The 18,565-nt window shown below is 35.8% G+C and overlaps 3 protein-coding genes and 2 long non-coding RNA genes across 6 annotated transcripts; 2 read left to right on the forward strand and 3 right to left on the reverse strand.

Moving 5' to 3' along the window:
• The first annotated feature begins 856 nt into the window (after window positions 1-856).
• LOC145628902 (uncharacterized) lies at window positions 857-6,042 on the forward strand. 2 transcript variants are annotated; one of them, XR_014111502.1, is made up of 4 exons: window positions 1,308-1,456; window positions 1,559-1,628; window positions 4,205-4,281; window positions 5,995-6,042. It is a non-coding gene; the product is annotated as an uncharacterized LOC145628902 (long non-coding RNA). The 2 variants fall into 2 exon arrangements; XR_014111501.1 differs by lacking the exons at window positions 1,308-1,456; window positions 4,205-4,281 and adding an exon at window positions 857-963 and having other exon boundaries at window positions 5,995-6,015.
• On the reverse strand, window positions 1,671-4,108 carry LOC145628901 (putative amidase At4g34880). Its single transcript, XM_081681332.1, has 5 exons — window positions 3,579-4,108; window positions 3,053-3,267; window positions 2,691-2,936; window positions 2,387-2,579; window positions 1,671-2,297 (listed from the first exon to the last, which is right to left on the reverse strand). The coding sequence occupies exons 1-5, from the start codon at window positions 4,095-4,097 to the stop codon at window positions 1,935-1,937; spliced, it is 1,536 nt and encodes a 511-aa protein (XP_081537458.1). The 5' UTR covers window positions 4,098-4,108; the 3' UTR covers window positions 1,671-1,934.
• On the reverse strand, window positions 4,844-7,002 carry LOC145628900 (putative amidase At4g34880). Its single transcript, XM_081681331.1, has 5 exons — window positions 6,408-7,002; window positions 5,988-6,202; window positions 5,625-5,870; window positions 5,320-5,512; window positions 4,844-5,195 (listed from the first exon to the last, which is right to left on the reverse strand). Exons 1-5 carry the CDS (start codon window positions 6,927-6,929, stop codon window positions 4,845-4,847), a joined length of 1,527 nt encoding a protein of 508 aa, XP_081537457.1. The 5' UTR covers window positions 6,930-7,002; the 3' UTR covers window position 4,844.
• Window positions 7,003-7,440: 438 nt separating this feature from the next.
• Window positions 7,441-10,036, reverse strand: LOC145627642 (putative amidase At4g34880). The gene is made up of 5 exons (XM_081680006.1): window positions 9,500-10,036; window positions 8,674-8,888; window positions 8,323-8,568; window positions 8,011-8,215; window positions 7,441-7,888 (listed from the first exon to the last, which is right to left on the reverse strand). The coding sequence occupies exons 1-5, from the start codon at window positions 10,034-10,036 to the stop codon at window positions 7,538-7,540; spliced, it is 1,554 nt and encodes a 517-aa protein (XP_081536132.1). The 3' UTR covers window positions 7,441-7,537.
• A 1,605-nt stretch (window positions 10,037-11,641) lies between these two features.
• On the forward strand, window positions 11,642-14,459 carry LOC145628903 (uncharacterized). The gene is made up of 2 exons (XR_014111503.1): window positions 11,642-12,119; window positions 13,438-14,459. It is a non-coding gene; the product is annotated as an uncharacterized LOC145628903 (long non-coding RNA).
• Window positions 14,460-18,565: the final 4,106 nt, after the last annotated feature.

An 18,565-nucleotide genomic window follows, 5' to 3' on the forward strand; every position in this document is an offset into this window, starting at 1 on the left:
ATTAATATTGTTGGGTCCACTTGGTGAGAGACATTAATTAAATATTGTAAGAGCTTTCCAAATAAGGAAATTGAGCAAGTATTTAAAAATGGCCGAAAAAGAAAAGTGGAGCAAGTATTTAAAAACGGAGGGAGTACATGACTACCTTCTATAGATGCTTCTAAAATATAGCTTCTATTTAAGGGCTTGTTTATAACATTGTTACTAGTTAGCGCTCAATAAATGTGTAATCATAATTACCTACTACATTAACATGATTGCTTTCCCTATATGTTTCTCTAAATTTAGCTTTTATTTACTGGCTTGTTTAGATTAGTGTTACTACTAGAAATAGTGCTAAATCAACTTAAAATGCAATAATATAATTCCTAAAATTTGTCCAAAAAAAAAATAAAAAAAATTAAGTAATACGAAGTATGAGTTTATTTCAAGAGATTATTAAAAAAATCATTAACTTTTATATGTGGCTGGCTAAACAGCGTAATGTAACCAATCACTATGGGATTACTTAGTTAGTGATATATGATTTACTCTGTTACATTTATAGGGTTTACTTAGCTAGTAATATAGGAGTACCATGTTAGTGTTGTAGGGATTACGTTGTTATTTAAGGGTTACTTAATACTTTGTAAGTATAATAAGGGATGATTATTTCATTATAATAGGGATATTCTGTCAGTACAATAAAGTTTACTCCATTTTATTAGAAGCGGCCACACGGTATAGCTATCCTTGCATAAAACGAGTTAATTAAAAAAATCCAAAGTTTAGATGATTAAAAGCGATTAGCCTTAAAGATAAAATTATTAAAATCAATTTTCGCAAAGAAAAGAAAATATTTTGAACCAGGGTGATACAAAGTGTCACCTAAGTTTAACCATAACAACTCACTTATTGCCAAAACAAATGCCCAAACTCAAAAGAATTCGACCCTCCCACATTGAACTTTAATTTTGAACTATGGTATTTTAATTTAATTGTCAGTATAAATTTACTTTGCAGCTAGTATATACTTCGTATATTAGATGTTTAGTTTAATCTGGGTTGTAAAATTTGATGAACTTTGCGGATTTTTATGGAATTTAGTTAATTAATATAATTGCCAGTGTGATTTAGTACAATTGGAATAGGAATTTTGCTATTCAGTTTTAATATTTACAGATTACGTACTAGTATTTCGATTAATTCATTTCATGGTATAGTGTGACATGAATTCTTTGACTTTTTATTTCTGATATTTCAGTTCTTAATCTGCTTGAGTAATTATTTTTAGGGTTTGGAATTATGTAATTGTGTGAATGGGAAAAGTTATGATTTTTTTCATTATAACGCTTATCTCTTGATTTGTTTGATAATTCATTTCATGATTATGAACTAGTTTGAATTATATTTTAGACAGTTCATCTTTAGTGTAATCTACTACTATGTTGATTGCCAGAATTTTAACTTGTGATCCGTAATTGTCCTTGTTAATCTTCTTCGCGAGGCATCACTTCTAATATGATGCATAGTACTTGTGTAGATTATATAACTGACTTGCATTTACCTTTTTTTGTAGTGAATTTTGGGAAGAAGCAAAGATGGGGAATGATGCTGCTTTAATTCTTGTAGGTCGATCTCGAGTTGAGGTATGTCCAACTGATTTTGATTTGCACAAAGATTTATGAGGATTAAGACGAACAAAATCCATGAGAGTGATAATGATGATAAATGAGTTTGATTATGAATGTAGTTTACTATCTTTGGTTTTTAGATTGTCATACAATATTTCTCAGTTGGTTCATCAACCATAAGTTCCCATGAATTGTTTTGTGGTATATGATCTACAATTTGATACAAAATTACAAAGTAAACCTTTTTTTGTTACATAGAATTGTTTGAACATAACCAAATTTGACACATTCTTATGACATTATTACTACAACAAGGACAAATTAAAGAGAAGGGGGCTTCCTAATTTTTGTAGCTTGCTCAAAAGCATAAGATATCTCGATTAATTTTGGTTCTGTACCCCTAAGGCCCCCGAAACATATTCCAAATGGCACACCATTGTCACCATATCCAGCAGGAACACTAATTCCTGGGTATCCTCCAATGGCAAGAACAGTTGACAACGATGAGTTTGGTGCTATGATTGCATCTAACTTGTTTTCTACCATGACCTTCTCAAACCCGTCTCTTGACCATTCTTCTAATGTTGCCAACAATGTTGCCAACAATTTCTTCTCTTCAGGTCCAATCCCATTTGTTGCTTCAGCAGAAAGAAATATTTGTTGACCATATTCTTCAATCATTTCCTGCAAATTCAGCCAATTAAAAGTCATTTTACTTGGTATCATAGGTAGAAAGTATGTCTAAATACTAGCAGCTAATAAGTAATCATCACCTTTTGGGCATTTTTGTTGTTAAATTCTATAACTTCAGCCAAAGATCGTACTGGAGTCTTCACCAGCTGTTCTAAGTAAGAATTCAGAGCTAATTTGAACTCAAATTCCATCACCATTCGCTCATTGTTCGATGACATGATTGCATCAATGTTGGGTATCTCCAAATTATCAACTAGTATTGCCCCCTTTTTCCTTTAGTTATCTCAATCACAAATAAGCATGATCAATGAATACTAGTAAATGTTGTGCAATAACGTAACACTAGTCAATCAAGTAAAAAATTGGCTATGCCTTTTTGCTTACCTTAAAGTATGGAAGTGCTGCTTAAAAGTTGTGGCCTGTTTAGAAGACCATTCAATATGATCAAAGAAAGGATTTCTTACAATTCCTAACCTTTTCCCTTCTAGACCGTCGAGCTTTAGGAACTGAACATACCCATCTGGCGGTATGTATCTACTTGCATTCATTGTCGCTTCAGAATCATAAGGATCATAGCCTACAATGGAATCCAGAACATATGTTGCATCTGCTACAGTCCTACAGATTGGACTTTTCATAGTTCAATTACACAAGGGTAATATAAAATGTCAGTACAAATTAAATCCTTCATATTAATCCAAACATGGGATACTAGAAAGGAATAAGAAAATCTGGAATGATTTTACCCAACAGTGTCTTGTGTAGGTGTGATTGGTATAACCCCACCACGGCTAGTGAGACCGAGAGTTGGCTTGATGCCCACGACTGAATTGGTCCTAGAAGGATTAAGGATGGATCCGTTTGTCTCGGTTCCTAGAGTAACGGCCACCAAGTTTGCAGCTACTGCTATAGCCGATCCACTACTTGAGCCACTAGGATTTGCTGATAGATTGTAAGGGTTCTGCAAATTAAGATAGGGTTTGTCCTGTTTCTTAGTAATATTGCAAAATTTGTGCTATACAAATACAACTTATAAATACATTGTTTCTTATCAAATGGGATTCTTCTATCAGTGGTTTGTAGTTTTAGCTCTACCTATATATACTTGTTTAATATCACAAGTCTTTGTTACATAAAACATACTTGTTTAATATCACAAGTCTTTGTTATACCACACAAATCACAAATAAACCCATTTTCTATTCCAAAGATAGTCAATGATTTTATGTTTTATAATATACAAGTGGATTGTATTCCGGGACAAGAAATTACCTGGCCTTGGCCGCCTCTAGCACACCACCCACTCGGCGCACCAAAAGACCTAAAATGAGCCCACTCACTTAGGCTAGCCTTTCCAAGTATGATAGCACCAGCCTGCCTTAGCTTCTCCACAACCCCAGCATCCCTAGGAACAACTGAACCTAACAATGCAAATGATCCTGCAGTTGTATTCATCCTATCTTTTGTAGCAATATTGTCCTTTATTAATATTGGTATCCCATCTAGCCTTAGAGATTCAACTGATCCTGACTCCTTTGCTTTCGCCCTCCGTTTATCGGCCTCCTCTGCCTGCTCCAGAGCATCTGGGTTGACCTCTAGGACTGCTCTGAGAACTGGGTTGAGTTTTTCAATCTGATATAGGTAGAACTGTACTAGTTCTTTTGAGGTAAGCTTGTTTTGGTGGAAAGCTGTTTGGAGATCTTCTATGGTAGCTTCTTTAATTGGGAATTTTGATTGGAAATCATTATTGTCTATTGATAATATGGAACTTGATGAGCCTATGTTTGTCATGGATAATATTAGCTTAAGATGAAGATCTGAAGTCTTTAGAGTAGATGTTGAATTGAGAAGAGAGATTAATGAGATAACAAACTTTGATGTGAAGTTTTATTTAGCAGGTTAGTTGAGCACAAATAGAAGAATGTGACTTTAGAGTTTATAATTTGTATATTTGGACTTTGATCTGGTTACTCAGGTAAGATAATTCTTTTCTTTAATGCTTTTTTTATTTATTTATTTATTTATTTTTTATATATAATGGAATTTAAAGTTGAGTTATTGAAAGTTATTCCCTCAATCCCTCCTATGCACATAGCCACTTATAATAAAATAAATATAAAAATCTATTTCACATGGTATTATAATAATAATAATAAAATAAAAAGTGTTAATTTTTTATTATGAGAAGTTGGGACAATGTGACAACTAAAAACCACACTTTTAAGGGTGGTAAAACCATGGGTTTCTTAAAAGCCCAATTCACATAAAAATAAGTCCATTAATTTATTAGCCATTGTACCACTTAAACAGAAACTTAGTTAACATCAATTTTTATTACTTCATAACATACATTGCCACTGGTTCATTAGTGTTTAAAACAAAAAACACACGGTTAGAGATAAAGTTATATCATCACAGACATTAACATGAAACTTCTTTATAAAATCACATATAAACTTACTACCATTACCACAACTATTTTATTGTGTACAAGTAACCAAGTTGTGACTCAAGAAGGTTAGGAGAAAAAACATATATTTAAAGTTTAGGAGGCTTTCTTATCTTTGTAGCTTGCTCAAAACCATAGGCTATCTCAATAAGCTTTGGTTCTGAACCCCTTAAGCCTCCAAAGCATATAGCAAATGGCACACCATCTTGATCATATCCAGCAGGAACACTAATTCCTGGGTATCCTCCAATAGCAAGAACAGTTGAAAACACTGCATCAGGTGTAACAATTGTATCTAACTTGTGTTCTACCATAACCTTCTCAAACCCGTCTTTTGACCATTTTGCTAACGTTGCCAGGGCTTTCTTCACTTTGGGTGTAATTCCGTTTGTTGCTTCAGAATCAAGGAATGTATCTTGACCATATTCTGTGATCTTTTCCTACACATTTACCAAATTATATGTTGGTCATTCTTCGATCAATTCAGATAAACAATTTTCAGGTGAAAAGAATGAGGTCTGACTAAAGTACTAGTAGAGTAGTAGGCTACTAGTTAATCCTCACCTTTTGGGCGTGTTTGTTGTTGAATTCTATTACATCAGCCAAAGATCGAACTGGAGGCTTGATCAGATGCTTTAAGTAGGAATTCAGAGCTAATTTGAACTCAGATGACATCACCATAGCCATATTGTTTGATGTCATAATTGCTTCAATGTTGGGTATTTCCAGATTATCGACTAATATTGCTCCTTGTTTTCTTTAGTCATCTCGACAATGAATAATAGAAAAGCATGACAAGTGTATTAATTGATGTTATGCTACTTTACATTAGTCTGTCAAACAAATAGCAGGTTCAGTTTCTTGCTTACCTTAGAGTATGAAAATGCTGCTTATAGGTTGTGTTTAGTATAGGAAACTCTTTGATAAGATCAAAAAAGGGATTCCTCACAATTCCTAACCTCTTCCCTTTTAGACCATCAAGCTTTAGAAACTGAGCATAGCCACCTTGGGGTATGTATTTTCTTGCATTCTTTGTCGCTTCAGAATCATAAGGATCATACCCTACAATGGACTCCAGAACATAAGCTGCATCTGCTACAGTCCTACAGATGGGCCTGTTCACAGTTCAATTTCACAAGCTTAACATAAAAAGTCTACTTGAAAACTTAAATTTTGTTCTAAAAATTGAGAATCTTAGAAGGAAAAAAAAAAAGGACACATGTGGCTATTACCCTACAGTGTCTTGTGTAGGAGTGATTGGTATAACTCCTCCACGGCTAGTGAGACCGAGGGTGGGTTTGATTCCCACGACTGAATTTTTGCTGGAAGGACAAAGGATGGAACCATCTGTTTCGGTCCCAAGGCTAACTGCTGCCAAGTTTGCTGCTACTGCTATGGCTGATCCACTACTGGAGCCACACGGATCTTCTGAGAGATTGTAAGGGTTCTGCAGAAAAAATCTGCTCTTTCATTCTTTAATAGTACAACACATATAGTCATAGTCATTCATCACATATGTCATATGCATTGGTTTTATCTTTGTATTTATATAGTCTTCTGAAGATCTTGATGTATTCTACATGTGCATAAAATTCACAAAGAAACTGAGATATAAAAGCTGCATATCACTAGTTAAAAAGAAAGGTACTTGCCTGGCCTTGGCCGCCTCTAGCACACCAGCCACTCGGCGCACTACTAGACCTATAATTAGCCCACTCACTCAAGCTAGCCTTCCCAAGAATAATAGCACCAGCCTGCCTTAGCCTTTTGACAACTCCAGCATCTCTAGGAACAACCGAGCCCAACAATGCATATGATCCTGCTGTTGTATTTAGCTTATCTTTTGTAGCAATATTGTCTTTTAGCAATATTGGTATCCCATCTAGCCCCGACTGACATTTCTTTGCCTTTGTCCTCCGCCTGTCAGCCTCCTCCGCTTGCTTCAGAGCATCCGGGTTCACCTCTATGACCGCTCTGAGGATTGGATTGAGCTTTTGGATTCGGCGAAGGTAGAACTCTACTAATCCTTTTGAGGTAAGTTTGTTTTGGAGGAAAGCGGTTTGGAGATCTTTTATGGTAGCCTCTTTGATTGGAAAGTTTGTATTTAGAGAGGCGGCTGATTTTATGCTGAGAATAATTAGCAGGAAATGAATTAGTGAATATGAAGCTGACATCGCTGATTTAACTAAGATTGCTAGCTTAGTACTAGTATAAATCTGCTCTAAGATGAGTATGATGAGAAGTAGATATATTAGTGATTGAGTTGAGTTACTATAGGCAGGGAATTTTAGTACTTGGATCTGAAAGTGACTGAAGTTTTCTGCTTTAGACAAAGTTGTGGACATTATTTAGTGGGGTTTATTGTATTGGGGTCTACCTTTTTACTTTATTTTCATGTAACATGTAGTTTGAGGTTTTGAGCTTATTTTTCATTAAGGAAATAATCTAGAAAAGGCAGGGGAGGAGCAGAGAGTAGAATTTGAAATTCGGATAAACGAGTCATGTTCATTGTTTGGATGATTTTGTTTATTTTTCGATTGGATACGTTATCAATCAAGAAGCATCAGAGAAATAGAGACTCGAGTGGAATGCATTGTTGTATCCTTACTGTTTCCTTGAGACTTTTCAGAGTAGCCGCTTTGCTGAAGTTGCACATCTTAGTACTTGTTTGGTTGACATAAAAATAACATCAAAAATCGAAGTTCCTTGAGAATATGTAGTTGAATCTAGCTTTGGAAACCAAATTGTAAAAACACATTAGTAAAGACAACTTTAGGACCCATCAAAGTGTAGGAGGCTTTCTAATTTGTGTAGCTTGTTCAAAACCATAGGCTATCTCAATAAGCTTAGGTTCTGTACCCTTTAAGCCTCCAAAGCATATACCAAATGGCACACCGTCTTTATCATATCCTGCAGGAACGCTAATTCCTGGGTATCCTCCAATGGCAAGAACAGTTGAAAACGACGAACCAGGTGTTATAATTGCATCTAACTTGTGTTCCGCCATAACCTTCTCAAACCCGTTTCTCGACCATTTTGCTAATGTTGCTAAGGCTTTCTCCTCTTTGGATCCAAACCCATTTGTTGCTTCAGCAAAAAGAAATACTTCTTGACCATATTCTTTGATCATTTCCTACAAAGAAAATCATCTAATGATGGTCATTTTACTTTGTATCGTAAGTCAGGTGTAACAGTACCAGACAAAGATTAGTATTAATATGTGCAATAGTACAAGTATTGGTAGCTAATTGTCACCTTTTCAGCATTGTGGTTGTTGAATGCTATTATATCGGCCAAAGATCGAACTGGAGACTTAGTTAGTTGTTTTAAGTAGGAATTTAACGACGATTTGAACTCAGCTAGCATCACAATAAGCTCATTATTATGTGACAGGTCTTGTGACAGAATAGCTTCAATGTTGGGTATTTCCAAATCATCAACTAATACTGCTCCTTGTTTTCTGTAATCATTTCGACCACAAATAAGAAATACATTATACGTGTTTATTAATAGATTTTACAATATGTTAATTAGATAAATATGTAGTAGATTGTGTTTCTTGCTTACCTTAGAGTATGAAAATGCTGTTTATATGCTGTGTTTTGTACAGGAAACTCTTTGATAAGTTCAAAAAAGGGATTTCTTACAATTCCTAACCTCTTCCCCTTTAGACCATCAAGCTTTAGAAACTGAGCATAGCCGCCTTGTGGTATGTATTTTCTAGCAGTCATTGTCGCTTCGTAGTCATAAGGATCATAGCCTACAATGGATTCCAAAACATAAGCTGCATCTGCCACAGTCCTGCAGATAGGCCTGTTCATAAATCATGTTAAATTTTGACAATTTTATTCCAAAATTCAGATATTGTGAGTCTGAGAGATGTTAAGGAGAAGATATGGTTTTAAAAAGATTATATACCCAACTGTATCTTGTGTAGGACTAATTGGTATAACGCCACCACGACTAGTGAGACCGAGAGTGGGTTTGATGCCTACGACTGAATTGGTGCTGGAAGGACATAGGATGGAGCCATCTGTCTCGGTCCCAAGAGTAGCGGCTGCCAAGTTTGCTGCTACTGCTATAGCTGGTCCACTACTTGAGCCACAAGGATCTGCTGAGAGATTGTAAGGGTTCTGCAGATAAAAATATTTGCTCATTCTACAAATTTGGAGCTATAACACCATGTGTTTATGACTTCAAGTATGGGCAAATTATAAGCAGTTGGAGCTACCCCTTAGAACTCCTGACTTCCTGAGGTTAGAAGTTCGAGTTTCGCTCCAATCAAGTGGGATGGTCTTGTGACTCATGTCTGAGTCACAAGTTTGTATGGTTTAACATTACCTTAAACAAGTTACACAAGATAATTTATACACCTGTGTGTTTTTACTATTAAATGGAATTAGCAAAATGACTACTCCGTATTACAAACTACAAACTTATACTTCTGCAAACTTATTACCAATGATTTACTCCTGCATGATCAGGCGTTCAATATTCTTATCCCTTGAAGCAGGATTTTACAAAATGCCTCTTTATTACATAGTTGGCTTATTTGATATTGTCTTCATTATTAACTAATTTAAGTAATGTCTAATGACCATATTATAAATTTTCCTGTGTATACGTATGTTCTTTCAAAATAAAATCTATACATATGTTGTTTCCTTTAAATTTCAACAGTTGAAAGTATATAATAGTAAACCACATGGAACTAAAAAACAGAGAGGGGGGTGGGGGGTGTTACCTGGCCTTGGCCGATTCTGGCACACCACCCATTAGGCGCGGTAAAGGACCTAAAATGGCACCATTCACTCAAGCTAGCCTTCCCAAGAATGATAGCGCCAGCCTTCCTTAGCCTCTTGACAACTCCGGCATCCCTAGGAACAACTGAACCCAACAATGCATATGATCCTGCAGTTGTATTCAGCTTATCTTTTGTACCAATATTGTCCTTGAGCAATATCGGTATCCCATCAAGCCCTGGACCTTCGACTGAGTGACACTTCCTTGCTATCGCCCTCCTTCTATCAGCCTCCTCGGCCTGCTTAAGAGCATCCGGGTTTACCTCGATGACAGCTCTAAGAATCGGGTTGAGTTTTTGAATTTGTTGCAAGTAGAACTGTACTAGTTTTTTTGAGGTAAGTTTGTTGTGATGGAAGGCAGTTTGGAGATCATTTATAGTAGCTTCTTTGATTGGAAAATGTGTGTTTAGAGAGTTGGCTGGTGTTATGATGGTGAGAAGAATTAGTAGGAAGTGAATTAATAGGATTAAAGCTGGCATAATTAAGATTAATTTGTAGTATTAATCTGCTTAATGATGATTATGAATGTATGATGAGAAGCAAAGCTAAAAGCAAGGATCAAAGTCAAATAGTTTGGTTAGTTGAAATTCGTTGACTTTCAGAGCTTGTATTTCAAGCTCCCATATTAGATCTAATTATTTTGGCATAATATATAATAAAGCCTTGTCTCCTCATTATTTTAAATTCCTATTGTTATTTAATTTAAGTTGGATTAGATCATAAGAAATCAAGTTTATAGATCATAGAATTGAAGATACAATATATCAATATCAGTCCATATTATTTGACCCTATAAAATTTTGTTGATGACAAATGAAAGTTATTAATTAACTTATTTAATTATGAGTAGTTTCAAAAGCTGGATGTGTTCAAGGATCATTCATGAAAGGTTGTGTGATTGTGTCCAACCCATCAAGTATTAATCATGCTTTATTTAGAAGATGAAGATCATCATGCATCAAAAATGTCTTTGGCAATAAGTGAAGTTCCAAAGTAACTAAAACTCCAAACGAGAAGAAATATACTTGTATGAATGTATTCTTATTAGACTTTTATATGTAAAGTTGTAGGATTAAATGGTTTGTTTGCAGATATAAATCTGATATCAATACTCCATCCATCCCAATATATATATATATATATATAGTTCTTGTTTGTGTTTTTTCACAGTATTTAAAAATAGAAGGAGAAAGTGGATGAATTACATTAATAAAAAAGAAATATACAATTAAAGTCAAAAGTTAGAGAGAGAAAGTGGAAAAAGTACAAGGTATGTGCAAAACTCAGGGCTAATGTAAGAAGTATAATGAATAAATTAAAAAAAAAAACGAGTGTATAGGACTTTACATAATATCCAAAAATAGAAACAGGAACAACATTTTGGGTATCCAAAATAGAAAATAGGAACTATATTATGGGATAAAGGGAGTACGGGTTTTATGTACAAAGGGTTGCATGTAGACTTGGCAAACCGATCGTTTGCGTTGGGTCATTTCCAGTCAAATTGATTTCGAGTCATCACCAAAAATTCGGGTCAATTCGGGTTGAAGTCAGTTCGAGTTGGGTTAACTTTCAGGTCCAAATGTTGGGTCAATTTTAGGTAGGTTTATTTTAGGTTAGGTAAGTTTGCGTAGGGTCATTTCGGGCATCGGGTCACTTTCGGGTAGAGTACAGGTTGGATCGGGTTAGGATTGCCATGTCTAGTTGCATGTATGTCTCTGACTCTCGGTGAACAACCCAAAGAAGCTTTGCTAGCTCTAACGTTACAGAATTACAAATAAAATAACAGTCGGTTTTAAAATTCAACTATTTATCTTCAAACATGATGTAGGAGTTACGCGACAAATATATTTATATAATCGGTAAGATATGAGGAGGGCCCTTCACTCTATCACAAGTATAAGGGGATTAAGATTCGAATCCCCACCACTTGGGGACTTGGGATTGAGGGGAAGGGGGATGGAGGGACTAACCATCCCTTCATCCGATATTTGCATATCCCATGTTGCATGCCTCCTCTAGTTTGCTTAAACACGTGAATATATTACTAATTTAGTTTGTATCAAATACTCAATTTAGTCGAACTTGGATAATAAATCGCCTTTTAAAGACTCTCTCTTTGGGAAACCCACAGTTTATCTTCTCACTGCTTCCACCGCCTCTCCTTCTCTTAAGGCTTGCTCGCCGCTCATCGGCGTTTCTCCTCTTGTCATCGTCGGCGAGTCTATTTTTCTTTGCTTTCCTCAATTTTGCTTCTTAATTTTGCTTTTTAGGTGTTTTACAGTAAAGTAGACAAGGAATTGAAGATTGGAGATCCGTTTTTCATTTTTCAAATCCACTAGTGGTTTAGTTAAGTTTCGGTGTGTCGTCTAGTGTTTTAGGTTTTACTAATCCAACGAAACAAGGAGCTACGACTATTCTTAACGTCGTCGTCGATAGGAGTTCTGTTAATTGTTTCCTGACGGTAAAGGTGAAGTTAAGACTAGCGTTTTCTCCCTTAATCCAAGGCTAAAGGGAGTTGGTCGTTCTTGTGTTTGCCTCGACGACTGCTCTTTAAGTTAGGTATCAAATCTGCCTTTGAGGTTGTTTGGGTTCTTTGTTTCTTCTGTGAGTGTATGCCTATGTTCTTTACTATGTTTAGTGGTTTTATTAGTTGTTCTTGATTTGCTTTTATTTAATTATGTTTTTCTTGATCAGTTTGCTTGTGAGTTTTTGTTGTTTAATAATTTTGTTGTTGTTCATTAGTTAGAGCTATGTTAGGTAGCTCTATCTATGGAGGTTGTTGAAGTGTTGTCGTTGTTTTTGGAGTCTTTGTTGGGTGGTTTTGCCCACAGATTTAGGGGTAATTTGGTTAAAAGATCCCTTTGCTTGTTGAGTTTGTGGTCGTTTTGATTGTCTTTTAGGAGATTATAAGATTTTGGGTGTGGGATGATATGGGTGATCTTTTAGTTACTATCACCCCTTTGTTAGTTTTGGCGATGACAAAGTCAGTCATATCTCAATCTTGAAAAAGGCTCCCCATCTTTAATGTTTGGGTAAGCAAAGTCCTCCATCTTGCACTCTCAGTTGGGTGGGTTGTGCATTTGGGTGCCAGGTTTCTTAATTATGCTAGGGTCATTACAACTTAAGACTCTCTTGGTTTTGTTCCCAAACTCCTAGGAAGTAGCTTTGCATTTCGATTCTTGGGAGTGGAATTGTGTCAAAGGTCTGTTTGTCGGCAACATGGTGTCAGGGTGCTTACAATTTTCAGTTGTTCTGTCTCTCTTTATCTTCAATCACAAATTTGTTTCTATGTCAATGCAAGTTCCAGTTACCTTCATTGAGTTGAACATGTGCTTATAGTCCACCTCAGGTTCTTTAGTTAATTTGGCATCTCTTGGTCCACTTTATGGTTTTGGTAGGTTTTCTTTAGTTGTTCAGACTTGGAAATAACAGGTTTGGTGCAAGACACTTGTGGTTTTATCCTTCACTTCAGTCCTTCAATGATAATTGGCAAGGCGTGTATCTGGGTTTATTTCGGTGTGCTGCTGTTCTTTTGTTGTTTGTGTGTATATTTAGGTGTGCTTGGTTGTTTTTCTAATTAAGTTCTCTTAGGTTGTAATTTACTTTAATTTATATAGTTTTCATTGTTCAAAAAAAAAAAAAAAAATGGACAATGAAATAAAAGAAGATGTTACACGTGGTAATGAATTTAAGGGGTGTTTGGTTCGCGAAATATAAGTATGAGGTTGATAAGTCGATATTATACCATTATTTTTTAGCTATTTGGGATGCGTTTACCATAGAATTTCAATATATAGTTTGTGATTCTATATATTTTATCCAAGTTGGACTCGATTATTTCTATTATTGTTATTTGGTTGTTATGTTGTGACTTCAGGATGAAATACAGCATTTGGAATGATGATGAATATGCTATGACATTTTGAGATGGATTGTGAACTTCTTAAGATGATTTGCAAGTCATAAGAAGTTGTATGTTAGAGTGCTAGATATTGACAATACTACATGGTCATGTACTTCTAACTATACGGTCATGTGATATTTTCCATGTACGACTACTTGTTACATGGCCGTGTACCATGAGCTACACGGTCGTATGATGTCATCTCCATATGAATGCAGCCTACATGGTCATGTACCCCTTTAGCTACACGATCGTGTACATACATGATGGAATCTGGGATTGAGTAGAGACTAGCTACACGGTCGTGTAATACCTTAATGTTTATTTTTAGAAAAGTATAAATAGTAGTTTTAACCCTATTTTAAATCATCTAATTTTCATAGCTTTTCTATTTTACGTTGTTTTTGGAGAGAATATATAGAACTCCATTGAAGCATTCATCTTAATTCAATTTCAAGTATTTCTCTTTCATCTTTAATCTCTATAATTTTCTTTTGTTATTATGTTTTCTTTAATTATTTGTCTTGTTATTGCGAGTAATTTCATAATCTAGGGTTCGGTTGAACCCTAATATGGATTAATATGTTATTTGATTCTCAATTATTTAATTAATTTATAATTCCTCTTTGTTAGGGTTTGTTTTATTATAAGTGATAAACTAGAAATAGTATTATTGAATTTAATTGGATTTACAACGAAAGTTAATTCTTAATTGATTTAGAACCCTAATTAAAAGTAAGTGATAACATGCTATTTTGTATGATTATAGAGTGGTTTTTAGCGTTGAATATGTGAGGAATTGATGCCTTAGTTCATTATTCACTCTATTTTTAATGCAATTTTTGTGTATCCAATGCTTCACGGGTTGTTAGTGTTTTTGTTGAGATTTTAGGTCCAAAGACGACCAATTGAAGCCTATGGATGATGAACCAAGGTTAGAAGCAAGAAGATGATGGAAAGAAGCCAAGGAAAAGGAGCCAAGTCAAGAAGAAAAAGAGATGTGCAGTGGAGAGGCCTCTCCTTAGAGTGGCGCGGCCTCTCCCTAGGAGCGGCCTCTCCAGGTCAATGGAGAGGCCTCTCCACCCCGCTGCTGTAGCTACTGCCAAACTTGGCAGTTTCAAGGATTTTGTGAGGAGAGGCCTCTTCAACTTTATGCCGCGGCCTCTCCACCTCGTTGCTGAACTTCCTGCCTCACTTGGCAGATTTGAAAGAAGAGATGAGGAGAGGCCTCTCCACTTGAGGAGCGGCCTCTCCACATTTTTGGAGAGGCCTCTCCACCCTGCTACGGAACATTCTGCCCCAATCTCCCCCAGTTTGGAGCAGCCTCTCCAAGACATGGAGCGGCCTCTCCAGTCCTTAGGAGAGGCCTCTCCATCTGCGAGCTTTCTATTGCGGAGTTTACTATGTAATTGGGGGTTATAAATAGCTTTTGGGGGCTCATTTGTATGGGTCTTCTTCCCTCTTAACTCCTTTAGACTTATTCTCTTAATTAGTTCATAGTTTTCCTCTCCCTTAGTTTAGTTTCTCAAAACTCAATCATTTTGTAAGAATTATTGGAACTTTGTTCTATCAATTTCAACAACAATTATTCTCAACTTTGGAGCATCAATTAGTAACCTCTTTCTCTCTCCTTTGCTATTTAATTTTCTGATTTTATCTTTGATTAATCTTAGTTCTTGCTTAATCTTTGTTAATTGTTCTTGCATGTTCAACCATCCTTGTTTAATTTCTCTCCTAGTTTAATTGAATTCATGTTAACCTTAGATTTATTTGCTAGATTGTTTTTCACCATGATTTGTGAGTAGTTAATTAGCTAGGGGTTGGGTGAAGACCCAACCAAGCCATGAGTTGATTGATGTTTGTGCTTGCATGTTCATTTTGGGTTGATGATTGATTGTTAAAGGATTGGTTAATTGCATGTGTAATTGGTTGGCCACTTATTGCTCATGTATTCACTTCTATGCTAGCATTGAGAGATGGAGTCTAGTTGTGAGCCTATTCTTATATGATTATGCTAAATTCCTCTTGATTATGGTTCCTTGTTTGAATGATGTAGTAGTCTTAGTTGCAACAATTAGGTGAGAAATCCCAATTGTTTGTGCCTTAATGCTTTCTTGGACCGATTGAAAGACAAACCCGAGTTAGTAGTCTACTTCCCACCGTTAAGACTTGGTTGGCCTATCTTGTTAGTTGAGTTTGGTTTAGGATTGCTTAGTGTTGTGGCTTCGAAAGAAGACAATGTTGAGTGCCCTCTCTATCACCCAATTTGTGTTCATGCTTGCCTATTGATTTGATCCGTTGGTTTGGTTGAAGTCGATCCCTATTTCCCCCTAGTGTTTGTCTCCATAGTAGTTATCTAATCAAAACCCCCAATTTGTGACCGAACTAGATTGCAACCATTTCATATTCTCGGTGTACTTACCCATTCCCTATGGATACGATCCTCTACTTACCCTAGACTTGTCTTAGGTTGGTTTAGGTAGAAATATTGTTTGGCTTGAGGGTGATTGTCCAACGACCGATTATATCCCTCTATCAGTAAGAGCTTTTATGCATGGAAATAACTAATTGTTCTTGCTAGGACTTATAGGATTCCGCTCTCAATGTCTTTAAATCCATAAAAATAGATATGATTGCATGTTAGGGAAGCTATTAGTTGATTGAAAGAAACTCTTAGTATTGTTGGAATATTTATTGATTTAATTGAGGGAAAGAGATTGTTCTATTACGTTGATTCATATTAGTGGGGATACTTAATATTAGATATCTTTAGTTCTTGATTAATTTCATATTATTATTATTATTGTTGTTGTTGTTGTTGTTGTTGTTGTTGTTGTTGTTGTTATTAGTTAACTAGTTTTGTGCCCCGTGCGATGTCCGGGTTGTTTATTGGATTTTAAGATAAATTTTTAATTTATATGTCAAATTTTAAAATATACCATTGATACAAAATTAGTTATAAATTGATGTGTTTTATTCCGATTTGTTTTCTAGTAGGTATGTAATGACTAATAACAATATTGGTGAAAATGTTCTTATAAATACATTTAAAAAAAAATGTTCAAAGCCCTTTGGCCTAGGTTGACCTGAATCCAAAACTTTGGTTGAACATTTCTTGGCCCATAGCCTTAAGTGATCCGATCCGATATGACTCATGACTCGACTCTGATTGAGAGGTTTATAGATAGTAATAAAATTATATTAGATTGTGAATTATATTATTTTAACCGATTAGTATATATTATAAATGAATGTTTTACGTTTTGAATTATTTCCTTCGCTCCAAAAAATATTATGATATAAAAAATAAATTTATATGATAATTTTTTTTGAATAAAATTATAATTCAATTTTTACCTCTGAAATATTGGTATTTGATCGAAAGTAAAACTCTAAACTAACAATTTTATCCTAAAATTCTTTCTAAATTTGATTGAAAATAGAATTCTAATTTAAACTAATTTTTTTTATCCTTTGAAGTCTATCTAAATCTATCCAACGTGGCGCAACACTTGACGAGAAGTTGGAATGCCAAGTGTCACTGTCTCGTGACCTAGCTAAAAGTTTAGCTTTATATATTAGTTATATGATATTTGTTTTAGTATAGATTTCTCAACTTTGATTTGGTTATTTGCTTAGAATGAGTCTATTTAATTAGTTGATCTATAGTCTCTTGGGATTTGATCCTTACTTGCCTGTCTACATAGTAGTGATCTAGTTAGGTTTATCTTTGTTAGGTATGTGACACACCTATCAGATGTATGAGTTTAGAATGACTAAAACCCATACCATATGTTTGGTGGTCAAAAGTATGAATTTAAAACCTATACCTCAAACCCACAAGGTATGGGGTTTAGAAACCTTGTGTGTGTGTGTGGGGGGGGGGAGTAGGTTTAGCTCATTCCATTCACTTAGAATTCAAATAAAATGAGGGAATAGTGAGAGAATTCATTTTAGAATTGAACCAAACACGTGGTGGTATTAAGCATCAAGTTCCAACCCGATACCACCTGAACCTCATTCCTAATTCCAAACCCATACTACTCTGCGAACCAAACTCCCCCTTAGATTATAAATAAATAAATAAACCTAATTATAATACTATTACTAATATGTAGCCTGTAATGGCCAAGTTGCTAGACTTCCTTTTTTTTTTTTAGGGGAAGCAGAGCTAATGCATTAATTCATGGACCAAGTGTCCGAGAGTACATAAGGTGAAATCATTGCAGGACAATGATTAACCCAAACTTGTTCAACCCCAAACGACATTAGCTTAGCAAGGTGATGAGCGACAAAATTGCCATCCCTTTTCACATGAGAGCAAGAAAAAGAAGTAAAAACACTACTTAAAGACAGAATATCATTAAGGACACCATCGAAATCAGAGAGATACACCGAGGTCTTCTTAAGGCGATTAATGAGAAGCTGACTATCTGACTCCAGAATTACACGCTCAAACCCGTGCTTCCTTGCTAACTTGACAGCCAAGAGGAGCGCTTTCCCTTCCGTTATTTCTGGTGACCACCATACTCTAACTCTGCGAGAAGCAGCAAACAACACATTGCCTTCATGATCGCGAGCCACCACGCCCATTCCAACCCATCCTTCATCACTCAAGGTTGCATCAGAGTTAAGCTTAACAAATCCAGATGGGGGTGCGCACCATTTATTACTGCTTGACTTTGGTTTGCTAGCTGTGATTGCATAAACCTTCTTATTATATAAACCAAAGTCCTCTACTTCCCCGTGAACTCTCGCAAGAAGTACCTCATTAGGAGTAGTAGTACCAGCAAACACCTTCTCATTCCTTTCCCTCCAAATCACCCACGCCAAAATCGCAGCTCGCTGCTGGATCTTGCCCCCAATTTGCCCCCATCTCTCAACTAAGTCACACATCGACTCTCCTGCGCAAGGAACAGCAGCAGTGCAGCCACTGTCAGTCCATAAATCGTGAACACGCACGCACTCGAAGAGAGCATGTGCAGCAGATTCTTCCTCTTCTCCACACCAAGAGCAGCAAGCTTCTTCAATCAAATGGCGGCATTTCAGTAAACCCCTTGTTGGCAGCGTATTTGTGCAGCATCTCCAAACAAAATGCTTG

The sequence above is a fragment of the Chenopodium album genome, chromosome 4 (assembly GCF_948465745.1).
Source record: "Chenopodium album chromosome 4, dcCheAlbu1.1, whole genome shotgun sequence".
Classification (NCBI taxonomy): Eukaryota; Viridiplantae; Streptophyta; class Magnoliopsida; order Caryophyllales; family Amaranthaceae; genus Chenopodium; species Chenopodium album.

Bases quoted from the DNA above. Each gene is read 5' to 3' on its own strand.
- LOC145628901 (XM_081681332.1), bottom strand. From the start codon at position 4,097: ATGACAAACATAGGCTCATCAAGTTCCATATTATCAATAGACAATAAT. The intron at 2,580-2,690 runs GTAAGCAAAAAG...AGATAACTAAAG, and splicing joins CAGCACTTCCATACTTTAAG to GAAAAAGGGGGCAATACTAG. The intron at 2,298-2,386 runs GTGATGATTACT...CTGAATTTGCAG, and splicing joins ACAACAAAAATGCCCAAAAG to GAAATGATTGAAGAATATGG.
- LOC145628900 (XM_081681331.1), bottom strand. From the start codon at position 6,929: ATGTCAGCTTCATATTCACTAATTCATTTCCTGCTAATTATTCTCAGC. The intron at 6,203-6,407 runs GCAAGTACCTTT...TTTTTTCTGCAG, and splicing joins CTAGAGGCGGCCAAGGCCAG to AACCCTTACAATCTCTCAGA. The intron at 5,871-5,987 runs GTAATAGCCACA...AACTGTGAACAG, and splicing joins CCTACACAAGACACTGTAGG to GCCCATCTGTAGGACTGTAG.
- LOC145627642 (XM_081680006.1), bottom strand. From the start codon at position 10,036: ATGCCAGCTTTAATCCTATTAATTCACTTCCTACTAATTCTTCTCACC. The intron at 8,889-9,499 runs GTAACACCCCCC...TTTTATCTGCAG, and splicing joins CCAGAATCGGCCAAGGCCAG to AACCCTTACAATCTCTCAGC. The intron at 8,569-8,673 runs GTATATAATCTT...ATTTATGAACAG, and splicing joins CCTACACAAGATACAGTTGG to GCCTATCTGCAGGACTGTGG.